Consider the following 13624-nt stretch of genomic DNA (forward strand, 5'->3'; position numbering starts at 1 on the left):
ACAGGCTTGCTAAGCTTGGTGTAAACATTGGCTTGTTCTCAGGTGTAAACCAAGAGTTGATGGCAACAAGTTGTCATGCTGACTTCTACTGGCCTCCAGCGAGGTTCTACCTTCAGAGATGCTTTGGGGTGTGTTGGTCTAGGACAGTTTATACTTTCTTCAAATAGTTAGATTTTATTTTACATTTGTATTCAACTTTATTTTTATTCAGTAAGCACGCCCATTTTATCATGGAAAATAATTTGCTAATCCACAAATGAACAATGCATAGCTAGTATTCCTCTTAAGACAGGCAGATGCTTTTATAAAGAATGCCTTGTCACCAACCTTTGCCCCATAAATAACCTTTCTGCTCTCTGTGAGAACGGGTGTGGCCCCTGCTATTTTGGAGGTTTGGTTTCACAGAACCATATTTTCCTCGTCTGGTTTCACCATGGTGCCTGGTTAGAATACACAGAGGGGCCCCTGGGCCATTGCGGTCAGATGCTGACCTCAGACCATTTTCAGACTCCAGACAAGGTCTTTACTACACCCTTGCAGAATTCCCAGACTTCACCAGAAGGCCCAGGGGTGTGGCATCACAAAGCCAATGCTATTTTCCAAAAGAATTATTTTGAGTACAGAAATGTTTCATGAGACCAAGTCAGGTGCTTAATATCATATTATTCTTACAGGTGTTTAATTATTAACTTTAGACACAAATGCTAATAGAAATAGAAAGAAGAAAAACTGAGACTAATTCTGAAGCTTTCTCAAAATGATCCTTAGTCCCTCCTGACATTTCCTTATCTGGCAGCCTTTTGCTTTAAAATTTTCAACGGAAATGCTTTGCTGTGACGTGGAGCTTTGGCTTAGCTGCCTTTGTTTTTTCCAGAATCAGCCTTTATCTCTGCAAAACATTGCATCTCAGCTCTTTGAAATCCTCATTGAATTTGGAGAAATTATGTCTTGGCATCCAATCTATTTTCCTGGAACACAATGTGATGCTGACGACATAGCCCAGTCACTCCACTTGACAATAAGTTTGCTTGTCTCATTTCACTTGAATATTCAGTGGTGAGTAAGAACAGAAGTGGAAAGCCTTACTTACCACAGTTTATTATATGTTTCATGCCCATGATAATTGCTTTTATAATGGCACTCGTAAATGAATTGATCAGATTAGGATGAATCACCTGGCTGGCCAATAGCTATTGGAATGATTCTCCACGCCTGACTTTGTTGCATTATTACAAAACGTGGCAGGATAGGCTTGCCCAGCCATTGTGGCAGATGTTCATTTGTAATGCTGCCGTAAGGAAATAAGGAGATGAGAGCAAATTGTTCCAGCAGCTCAGCCTGCCCTGCCAACAATTCGGAGGAGGAGCTGCCAGTGGGGCTGCAGGTACCTGGGACTCTGGAACTTGTTTTCACAGTGGTGTCAGCCGTGATGATGGGCCTGCTCATGTTCTCGTTGGGGTGCTCTGTGGAGATCCGGAAGCTGTGGTCGCACATCAGGAGACCCTGGGGCATTGCTGTGGGACTGCTCTGCCAGTTTGGGCTCATGCCTCTAATTGCCTATTTCCTGGTCATCAGCTTCTCTCTGAAGCCCATCCAAGCTATTGGTGTGCTCATCATGGGGTGCTGCCCAGGGGGAACCATCTCTAACATCTTCACCTTCTGGGTTGATGGAGATATGGATCTCAGGTAAGTTACACTGGGGGGAGCTTGGTGGTGGTGGGGGGGCGGGGGTGGGTAGGTAACTGATACTTGTTGTGTTGAAAACTCTGCTAATCTTTAGGTAGAGATCCAAGTGGGAAAGTTTTTACAGAGAATTGTTCAGTCCTGGAAGGACTTTCCTTTCTGAGCTTAAAATGGACTCTGTGGTGATTGTCCTCTGTATGAGTGGCAACTACTTTTCTGAGTAGTGGGGTTTGGTTCATATGCAACAGTGAAGGCAGGTCTCCTCATCCAATGGTGCTTCCTAGGCTTGAACTCAAATTCTCACCCACACTGGCTGCTTTAACAATAGTCCTGGCTTCACAGTTTCCCAGAACAAAGGCTGAGAATCCTAGGAAGCTAATGACAGTGGTTTGAAAGCTGTGGTGGTGGTGGTGGTGGTGGTGTCATAAGCAGAATGAGGACCTTGTAGCTCTGATCAGGGGTATGCGATTGACATATCCTGTTTTAAATGCTAGAGGTGGCCAATTGAGTTGACTTGGGCAGCAACATAAAGACTTATGACTAAAAATGTTCTTTCTTGTTGCTTTTCAGATACTTAACATTCATCAGTAGAATCTCATTCTTTTCATTCAAGCCAGTGACCTTATTCCCGATTATGGTTGTAAACAAATGCCCCTGGAATGGATTAGGCTTTATCACTCAGTTATGCTTTAATGAGGATAAATTAATCATATTTTTTTAGGGTACATGTTTAGGTGAACCAAAAAGAGCATATGAGGAAAGAATAGAGGAGTCACAACTGGAAAAATGAAAGCTAAAAACAGTGATTTTTTTTTAGATTCTTTGCTTACTTATGAACAAACTGTTTTACCTCCTGCCTGGGGAAAGAACTACTTATAAATTTAAATTTTTGTTTGATGTGTATGCCATTTAGTTGAGATTTATTATTTGATGAATGAATGAATCAGGGGTGCTGACTGTGCTGGCAGCTGATGTTAGTGAGTCAGCTGCAGGTATGGGTTTCTAGTTTCCTGCATGTGTAACACATGGAACATATTTCACCTATAAATTTTAATGGATGCAGACCAATAATTAATTTTCATATGGCAATGTTTTTCGTTACCCACTTATCAAAGATTTTAAAAGAATCACTTGATGCATACCTAATTAAGTTCGATACAATTGATCATTAACATAATAATTGGGAAATGATAAATATTCTTTACATGAAGTCCATGTGTTAGCCATAAATTCTGCGACCTGAAAGTTTTTAGAAAGAAAAAGGAAACATTTATTGAGTGCTCCGGTAGGCCTGAGGTGGATGCTTTCATATATTCTCTTTCTCTTCTTTCTTGGCTCTCATAATAACCTTGACCTTTTATTATTCTGAATTTTACAGCTGAGAGAATTGTGACTCAGATGGGTTAAATAGGTTGCCAAATGCTTCAAGTGAGCATGGCAGAACTCAGATTGAATTCACATATGTTCCTCATCAGGCTGTAGTTTAGGCACTTTCTTCCATGCCATTTACTAACAATAGATCTTCTGAGTAGGAGCGTAAATCTTTAAACAGTGTTCTCAACCACTTGTGTTCTGGGAAAGAGAACATTTATTACCTTCATCTCTTATTAGCCAACATTGTAATAAAAACACCAATGAAAGGAAGTCTATAAAAGATAAAGCTCATTTTACCTCCCTTAATTAGCTTTTAACTTTGGTCAATTTATTTAACCTATAAGCCTTACCTCCTCACTTGTAAAATGGTGTTAAAATTACTTATTCATCACAAGATTATATTTTGTGGAAGATACAAGGTACATAGTGGGTATACAACAAATATTAGCTACTTTTCTCTTTGACTTTGAGTCGCACAAACAAAACAAACAAACAAACAAAAAAAACAAGTAAAAAATAATCAGTAAGAAATGACATTTTAAAATGGGGACTAAACATTAGATTTTCTAAAGCTTATAGACACAAGAGTAATAAAAACTCAATTCTCAGTAAAAAATTGCAAAAAGGAGAAAATCCAGTATTATTGAGTGAAATGACATCCAAGCTCATTATGTTTCTTCCCCCTTGCTTACCAACAAAGAACTTTTCAGCAAAACTCAGTAGATTGTCATTGATAGGAATTCTGTTTTTCATGCTGGATAAAATTCAAGAGCATTTAGGACACCATCTTCATTTTACAAACAAGAAAACTGAGATTTAGCTCTCTGCGGATGACCCCAAACATGTTTTTCATGCTTTAACTCTGTGTTCATTCAGTCTACTTGCAGTTCTCTATTTGTTTACCCCAAACAGGCCATTTCAGAATCAACATGTTTGAATCAGTTTCTGCATTCTGAGCATCTGATGATGACACCAATTATCCTTCCAGTTACCTGGGCTCATCATTTTAGAATTCCTCCTTGACTCCCTTTAGTCTTCACTTTGTTCACTCAGTCTGCTGTCCAATAGCCTACTCTCTTGCATGTCACCCATGGCTATTGCTTCCTGCCTATCTCCATTGCCATTTCCTCAGGTTAGCCTCTCACAATTTCTTTCTTGGCCTGTTGCAGTATATTTACAATGTTTTCTCCACCTTCAGTCTCCCCATCATGGTTTTGTAGTAAGTGGATAAGGCAGGTTCTGGGGTCAGATGGCCTATACTTAAATACTGACTTGGGACCTCTTTTCTGTAACTGGAAATCATAGTATTGCCGTTAAGATATTGTGAGGAGAAAATGAACATATTCTACATATAAAGGCTTCTCGACACCTGCTAAACTAAGTCAGGGTAGTCTAGAAACTGGATGCAAACTAAGCCAGATCTAATTTACTTCTCTAGGTTTATTTCCCATTAACCCCATAAGCACAACTGGCCTACAGTTAAAATGGGATACTCACTGTTCTTTAAACGCACCCCACACTGTTTCAACTTTTTTTGCCCATGTTTTTCCCACAGCCTAGAATGCTGACAGGGTTGATTCTATCCCCTCAAGTCATAATGTTATCTGTCATTATAACTGTTCTGGAAAGCAATTAGCCCACATGTATAGAGAACCCAAAAAATTATCCTGCCCATGGATGGAGCTCAGCTGATCTTGGATGGGCGCTCTCACATGTTTGAGGACTGGCTAAATGTAAACTGATCTTAGATGGCCTCAGATTGGACAACTGGGCTCTCCTCCACGTGGTTTCTCCTTCTCTAGCAGGCAGCCTAGACCTAATTATATGATAGTGGCAGGGTTCTGAAAAAGAGGAAGCATACAAGCATCTCGAGGCCCTATGCTTGGAATCAGTTTATTATCACTTTCATTGCATTTCATTGGCCAGTGCAAATTTCAAGGCCAACTGAGATTCAAGGAATGGAGAAGTAGATTCTGCCTCTTGATGGGATAAGCTGCAAAGTCATATTGCAGAGGGCATGGATAAGTGAGGGGTAAATATTTGGGACATTTTTGCAGTCTGCTATACTAAGAATGGACAGAATTCTTGCCATTGAGGGTAGGACATGAAAACTAAGATCTGGCGGTACAGTGTAGTAGTTCGATATACCAGTCTAGAGCCAGTAAGCAGATCTGTTATTTACTAACTAGGTCATCTTGGCAGCTCATGTAACTTCTCTATGCCTCAGTTTCTTCTCTTCTAAAATAGAGAGAAACAGTCTATACCTGAATAAGCCCGATCCCGTCTGATCTCGGAAGCTAAGCAGGGTCGGTTCTGGTTAGTACTTGGATGGGAGACCACCTTGGAAGACCAGGTGCTGTAGGTGTAAAAAAATAAAAAAAAATAAGGGATTATAAACTGACAAGGTCTTTGTAATCTGTGAGATCAACCAAAAGTTGCCTCACCTGAAAAAAAAAAGGGGGGGAGAAACATAACCTGTCTCATGGGTTATTGTAAGGGGTCCGCCTGCCTGTACATGCCTAAGCCAAAGACGAGATATGTGCCAATTTTGCAGCCAAGAAAGTAAGGTTTATTAGAGAGTTGCAAGTCCTGCAGACACAGGCCGGCTCTCGCTCAAAGTCCTGGCTCAAAGGCCTGGCGCTCTGGGTGTCTCTGGAGTACAGATTGTATAGGGAAAAATCAATAGTCATGGAAACTAAGGGAGTTGGGATCATGACAGCTACTGATTGGATGATTGGAAGGGGATGAAGTAATTGATCGTTGTGTCTGATTCTGGAATCAGCCATGGTGCCATCCCGTTTGTTCCCGTGGCCAGTAGGGTTGTTGTTTTGCCTCGATGGGCCTGGAGCTGGAACACATCTAAAGCCAAGATGTTGTCCTTAGTCTAAAGTCCAACAGAAACCTATTATCTTCGTGATTATAGATCTGAGGCTTGGTTAATCTTATGTCCTAAGGCTTAATGATTGAAGGAGCCGGCATACAGAGCATAAGGGCAGAAAAAAAGCAAGTGAGTCACAATGCCATTATCTGAGCAAAACCAGCTTGAATCAGAGAAAAAAAATTATGTGAAAGAAATGAAGTTTCTTCAATGTGAGATTACATTATTATTATTGTTATTATTATTATTAATTATTATTATTATTATTATATGGGTCAGACAGAAGAGCACTGAGTCAGGGGTCTCTGTTTTAGTCTCTGCTCAAGGAACCGTGTGCTTTTGAGCAATTTACCTCTCTGGACCTCAGTTTCCTCATTTGTAAAATCAGTGGATTAGACTGAGGTCCTTTTTTATTTTTTGTATTATGGTAAAATATACATAACATAAAATTTACTATTTTAATCATTTTAAGTGTATAGTTTGGTGGCATTAAGTACATTCACATTGTTGTATAATCATCATGACCTTCCATCTATAGAACTTATTCATCCTTCCAAACTGAAACTCTGTGTCCATTAAACAATAACTCCCCCTTCCTTCCAGGCCCTGGCAGCCACCATTCTTCTTTCTGTCTTTATGAATTTGACTACTCTTTGTATCTCATATAAGTGAAATCATAGAATATTTGTCCTTTCGCATTTGGCTTATTTCACTTAGCATAATGCCTTCAAAGTACATGCATGTTGTAGCATGTATCAGAATTTCCTTTTTTTTTAAAAAAAAAAAAAGGCTAAATAATAATCCATTATGTGTTTATATCGCATTTTGTTTATTCATTCACTTGGCTTTTTCCACCTTTTGGCTGTTTTGAATAATGCTGCTATGAACATGGATGTGCAAATATCTGTTAGAGTCCCTGCCTTCAGTTCTTTTGGGTATCTGAGGTCCTTTTAGGTTTTAAGTATCTTATGACAATAGGAAAAGAAAATCAAATTATAAAGTCTAAGTGTCCCCCTCTCTTCACTCCAGTTTTAATTGTTTCTCCTGAAACTTTTTGACAGAGATGCCTCCCCTCTCTGTCTCCACAGAGTCAAATATGTAATTCTTTCCTGTCATCTATTGGAGAGTGTTGCAATAGTTGGGTTACTAATCTGCCTCATCCACTAGGTCTGTAAATTCCTTGAGGGCTTGTTCATCTTCGCACGCTCTGTGCCAGCCTGGTAGTTGTAGGTGCTTGGTAAATGTTGAGTGAATGGCTGAAGGAAAGTTTCTGACTGCATGTGTGTGTTATGAAAACTACTCCTGAAATACAGTCAGTTTACTGGTGCAACTCAGGACAGCTCCCGTGTCTTTAGTTTGACAACTTTTGATATACAAGATTCATTCTTCCTGAGAATGTATTTGTGTCCTCAGCTTCAGAGAAGGGCTTCTGGTGGTGGTGTTCAGTGGCCAGTTTTGACCTTTAAAGAAGCTCCTGGTCCTTCTGCAGAGACCCTGGAAATAGGACTTCAGATTCTTCAGGTCTGTCCGACACAGACTAGTAGAGAACTGAAGAACATCTTAAGAGGCAGAGTAAATATTTTTAGTGGCCTAAGCTTTTGTAGCTTACATTTATTGCTATATGTAAGAGAACATTTAAGAATCGTCCTTGTTGCTAGTATGTAACTCTTGAAAAATTTTTTCATTGGTAGGTGCAGGACAATTTCCTTAGAAACTGGAGCTCAGAACATTCAGATGTGCATCACCATGCTACTTTTTTTTTTTTTAAATCTCTCACAATCTATGACATATTTATCATTATGGGTCAATTTAATTTTTCTTTTAAACAATATTCTCAGAAGTAAACGAAGATACCATATGTGGTTGTAAAACCAGAGCTATAGGAAAACCCCAAAAATTCACCATTGCATTTATTTAGTTTTGTCAGTTCACTGTCTTTAGACCTTGAACTATAGGCAAGTCCCATTATAGTCTATATTATTATAAACTTAACTTTCATAATGAAGATATTCCTATGTCTGGAGAATGATTGAAAGCACTGATTCCGCAGTTTTGGTTTGCAGAATTTTATGAATAATCTCTGCAAAACCAGTGCCTTCTCTATCATTCTCATGTATGACTTCATGTCAGTTTCTGTAACTCTTTGTAGTTTAATTTTCTTGTGTATATAATGGAAATAGTACCATAGGTTATTGCATGGATGAAAAGAGAAAAGGTATTTAAAAGCATGAGGTATAATATTTAGCAGGTAGTGATCAATAAATGCTAGTTATCATTATTGAGATGCAGCAGAAAGGAGTAACATTTATATTTGGGAATGGAAAACCTGGTCTTGAACTCTTTTCTAGGGCCTAGTCTGTTGATCTGATCTTATAGCATCCTCCATTTCCATCTGGCTACCCAGATAATTTTTAATTTGTTTTCAGTAGGGGAAGTAAGTCTGTACTTTCATAGTTTGGCATGTCATAGTTTCTGATTTTATTAGTTTAAAACTAATATAACATCTGAATAATTTAAACCCTAATTGCAAAATGGTATACTTATGGACACTACATTTTCACATAATGCATATATGTGTAATTTCCATGTTTTAAGGGAGGTTCAGGATTTACCTGTTTGTCTAGACTTGCTGAATCTGTCTCATTATTTTCTGTAATAGCTCGGGGATGGTGATGCCATTCTTAGTGCAAGTGGAATCTTGTTATATCTGTCAGATTTTGCCAGCAATTTTCCTATATGTGAATAGCTGAGAGACCTAGTTAGCTGTATCCTCTGTTTATGCTACGTTGGAATTTCATGGCAGTAAAACAAAAAACTCCATTTCCATCTGGCTACCCAGATAATTTTTAATTTGTTTTCAGTGGGGGAAGTAAGTCTGTACTTTCATAGTTTGGCATGTCATAGTTTCTGATTTTATTAGTTTATTAGTGACTTTCCATTGCACTCATACATGCTTACTGTGTGCTTTTCCAGCTTTGTCATCCTATAGAACAGTTAGCAGAGAACCAGGATTATCTCTCACCATCCTTGACCATTCCTGTGAGTATCAGTTGTCTAAAGGATGGAGGCAGTAACCTATGTAATCAATGATATAGAATCAGCATGATGTAAATCTCACATTTTCCTTTCCATAGTCATGAATCTTACCTTTCTGCTGTTTGAGCTAAAGCCATGCAGGGGGAAAATTCTGTGTTAGTTCTCCAGAAGTTCAAGAGTAAAGCGAAGTAATAAGCAGTTCTTTTCAGGACTTGGTCACATGAAGTGCCAAGGAATGTAGTACTACAACAGGCTAAGAATTTGGAAAAGCTTCCCAGACACACTCTCTTCATGGATACAGAGGTTCGAGAGCTGTGGCAAATGCTTTTCTTCCTTTATCTGCTCTCTAGCTAGGAGTCTTCATTCAAAGTAAGCATTCTCAATAGGATAGAATAATTTTAAGTTTCATTTGGAATAAAATATATGCAAGAACTGCTAAGAAAAGTTTGAAAAGAAAAACTTATGTAGAAGCGTCTGGTCTATTATACACTAAAACACACTATCAAAACACTAATTAAAACAGTTTGGTATTTGGAAAGGAAAAAACATTTTGCTTACACTTGCACATTTAATGTGTAGCGAAGCTGGCACTTCACATTAGTGGGTCAATATAGAAAACAATAGATTATTTTCATACCTTATACCATATAAAATGTGTATTTTAGATGAGTTAAAACTATAAATATAAAATAACCTATAAAAAAGTAAAAAGTGGGGATAATATTTGAATAACCTCAGTGTAGGGGGAAATCTTTAACAAGACAAGAAACTCAGAAGCCATAAAAAAATGGACAGATTTGACTATCTCAGTGTTAATTACTTATTATGAAAAAAGTAATAAACATAATCAAAAATATACAATAAGTTTGGCAAAGATATTTGCATTACATGTGATATGTACCCTAATTTTAAAAGAGCTCCTAAAAGTTGAGAAAAAAAATCAGACAAGCAAAAGATGTTTAGAGAGGACATCCAAGAAGCTAGCAAACATGAAAGAGGCCAGCCAAAATGAAAGGAAGCATTTTTCAATGTTCTCATGAGAATTAAAAGCGATCAGTCACATCCAGTGTAGAAAAGATTGTGAAATGCAACTAACTTTTTGGAAAATAATCTGGTACTATCTGTTAAAATAAAAAACAGACTTTTGACATAGCAATTCCACTTTCTGGAATCTATTTTACAGAAATGAAAGTGAAGTATGTGTAAGGATGTTTATTATAGCATTGTTTATAATGGAAGAATACTCAAAGCAATTTACTTATCATTAATGAATTGACTGAAGAATTATGGCATATTTACATTATGGTGTACTGTGCAATTTTTTAAAATAATGAATTTAAGCCATATGTGTTGTCCTTAAAGGATGTCTGTAATATAAGTGGAGGGAAAAAAAGCAACCAAGTCGAAGAGTAATGTGTATTATGTGATTGCTTCAAAAAGAAAAACAAAAGAATAAACCTCTATTCATCAAATAAGCATGTATGAAACAGGACAGCTTAATAGAAAAATAAAAGAGAAAAGCATGTATGAGAAATACCTATGAATTACCTCAGTCTGGATTTCTGAAAAGGGCACCAATCAGTTAAATATTTGCTCCTTAAAATGTTACTCACATTTGTACTTGGAAGAGCCTGATTTTAGTTATGTTTTAATAGAAAGTTCTGTTCCTCTAGATGGCTATAATGGGTGTCTGCCATTTGAATTCAGTGTAAAGGGGTCATTTCACTAAGATTTTTCAAGGCTCACCTGCAGTCACATGACATATGAGAAAGGCAGAGAGAACATTTTTTTAGCACCAGTGTATTGACATATTGGCTCATCCTTTGATTCATAAATTTGTTCAATAAGTATTTAATGAGCCCCTCCTGTGTGCTGTAGCATGTAGCTATGCCAAATTCCTAGGGATGGGGTGGTAAATAAGCCCCTGTCCTCTAGCAGCTCACAGTCTGGCACACGTTGGCAGGTATGCAGCTCTCATGTAGGGTACAGTGTGTGTGCAGTACGTTAGGTAATGCCAATAAAAGTGTGTCCAGAGGGCAATGGCAGCAATCGCCCAGGAATAAACACTTGAAGTACAAAGAGGTGGTACACAGCAGTGCTGAGGAAGGAAAAGCCCATAGCCCACTAGGGTTGGACAGGAAAAGCTTTAAATGCCCCCATGCCAGTGTATGGACACTATTAATGGTAGGGCAAAGCCTAAGGTAAAATATGACAGAGAAACCTCATTTAACCAGATTGACAGCAATACTGCATAGTCCCCTACAAAGATGGAAGAGACATTCATTTATTTTTTTATTGTAGAAAATTTCAAATATATATAAAAGTAGATAGACTAGTATAGCGAACACTTCCCCTGGCTTTCTACACGTCATCAAGCTTTTACAGTTACCAGCATGTGATTCATCTCATTTCATCTCTACTCTCTCCTTGCCCAATGAATTATTTTGAGGCCAACTCCAGGTATTATTTTATCTTTAAATATTTCAGTATTTGTGATAGATTGTGAAGTATGGCCAAAAGTCCTTCCATTCTCCAAATCACCTTCTTTTGCAATGCGATAAGGTGGGTTTTCCTCCCATCCAGAGTCGGGGGACATTTTTCCCTATCTCTTGAGTCTGGGCTGGTCGGGTGACTTGCTTTGACCAATAGAATGTGGCACAAGCAATGCTGTGTGACTTTCAAATAGAAACTTCAAGAAGTCTTGCAGTTTCTGCTTCTACTCTCTGGAATGCTGTTGCCCAGAGACTTCCAGGTAACAAGATATGTTGAATATAAATCAATAACTTTGGGCACACGGCTTTTCATAGTTTTGAAAGTGTATCTTTAGGATAGATTCCCAGACATGGGATTGCTGGATCAGACAGTAATGTGTATGTAATTTTGCTAGATATTGCCGAACTCTATCCACGAGTGTGCCATTTCATATTTTTACTAGCAATGACTGAGAGTGCAAAAGGAATGTTTTTAATATCATCGAAGTACAATGGTTGCTGCTTTGCCAGAAGTACATTCTTCTGATAGAAAATGTTAAAGTCATCATAGATAGTTTTATAGGCAGGGTAATTAGATGGAAAGGTTGATGATATGTATTACAAGGAAAAACAATGGGTGACCTGCAGGCCTGATAAAGTGCTGGAGGACTCTTGTTTTCTCTGCAGCAGACCTCAGCCCTATGCAGGGTCTCCTTCCTCTGCTTGGTGGGCTGGGGGAGGTCTACCTCTCAGCCTCTCAGCGATTTGTGTCACGAGCACAGGTTGGTCACATACTATGTGCAAGGCAGTCTGGTGTGAGAACTTAAACAATGAATATTAAAAATTTCCCAGATTTTCTGGGCCTAGCGTTGAAGTAAATGAAGTCTTGCTTTACCCCTGGGTTATGATGTGTGATGTGCTGTTTGCCTTACCTCCTTAGGTAGAGCAGCATTCATAGTGTCCATGAACAGTCTGTATGCGCTTGAACAGATTGCATAATTTTTTCCAACAATTTAAAGATAAAATATTTATTTGGCCTGGAGGTTATCACTTTTCCATTTACCTTATCTCTCCTAATTTTACTGATTTATTCTTTCACTGGTTCTATCACCCAGATAGAGAGGAACGATAGCCTAAGCTCGCGAGTTGGAGGTAGTGGAGGTGGGAGATAGAAACGGTAGATTTGGCGGGGAGCACAAAAAACTAGGGGAAGGTTGGATGGCACTAAATCAACTTCTTTGGTTCTCATCCTCTTTGATCTTTTGTCGGCATTTCGCCTGCATTCAGGAGCTCTCTTTTCTTAGCTTTCATGGACTGTACCCTCCTGGTTGTCCACCCAGTCTCTGTCTGAGCGTTCTCTGCATGCACCAGGGCTCTTCCAAGGCCCGGCTCTGCTGTCCTTGGTTTCGCATGCTTTTTTCCTTGCACTGGAATCACGTATTTTAATGTGTAACCAAGTGCTTTTCTCCAATTAAAAAATGTAAAGGCTTAAAAAATAAGACCTTACATATTTGGAAAAAAAATAAAAATACATTACAAATTTATGAAGCAATAACTTATTTCATACAATGCAATGAAAGTACAATAATCAAGATACTATTCAGTCATAAAAAGAACTGAACTACTGATATGTGCTGAAACATGGATGAACCTTGAAAACATTATGCCAAGTGAAAGAAGCCAGACACACAAAGAAGGTCATTATTTTATAATTATTTTCATAGGAAATGTTCAGAATAGACCTTCCTATAAAGACAGAAAGTAGATTGCTTATTTGTTGCCAGGGCCTGGGGAAGGAAGGGACTGATGAGTGACTGCTAATGAGGTTGGGATTTCTTTTTGGGATAAGGAAAATATTCTGGAAATAGTGGTATTGGACAATCTTGTGATTATACTAAAAACACTTTATTTTATTTTTTTATTATTTTTTAATTTTTTAAATTCATTAGTTTATTTTCGGTAATACTAAATTTAATTGTTCAAGAATTTTAAAATGTATAAAAAGATATTTAGTGAAGGGTTTCTCTGCCAGCCCTGTCTCCCATCTGCCTAGTTTCCTTTATTCTTCCCATTAAGTAATCATTTCTGTTAATTTCTTACATATCCTTACTAACAAAAACACTTTAAAATGATGAATCGTGTGGCCTATCAGTTATATCTCACTAGAGAAAAACTGAGGGAA

The 13624-nt window shown here is 38.1% G+C and overlaps 1 protein-coding gene across 1 annotated transcript in view; it reads left to right on the top strand.

The window, feature by feature from the left end:
* Positions 1–1309: 1309 nt before the first annotated feature.
* SLC10A6 (solute carrier family 10 member 6) overlaps positions 1310–13624 on the top strand; it is a 21904-nt gene continuing 9589 nt past the window's right edge. Inside the window, exons 1-2 of the mRNA XM_006907571.2 lie at positions 1310–1686; positions 12196–12224. Coding sequence (XP_006907633.1) covers positions 1310–1686; positions 12196–12224 — 406 coding nt within the window. The remainder of the gene's footprint in view (positions 1687–12195; positions 12225–13624) is intronic.

The sequence above is a fragment of the Pteropus alecto genome, unplaced genomic scaffold (genome assembly GCF_000325575.1).
Source record: "Pteropus alecto unplaced genomic scaffold, ASM32557v1 scaffold161, whole genome shotgun sequence".
NCBI classification, from domain to species: domain Eukaryota; kingdom Metazoa; phylum Chordata; class Mammalia; order Chiroptera; family Pteropodidae; genus Pteropus; species Pteropus alecto.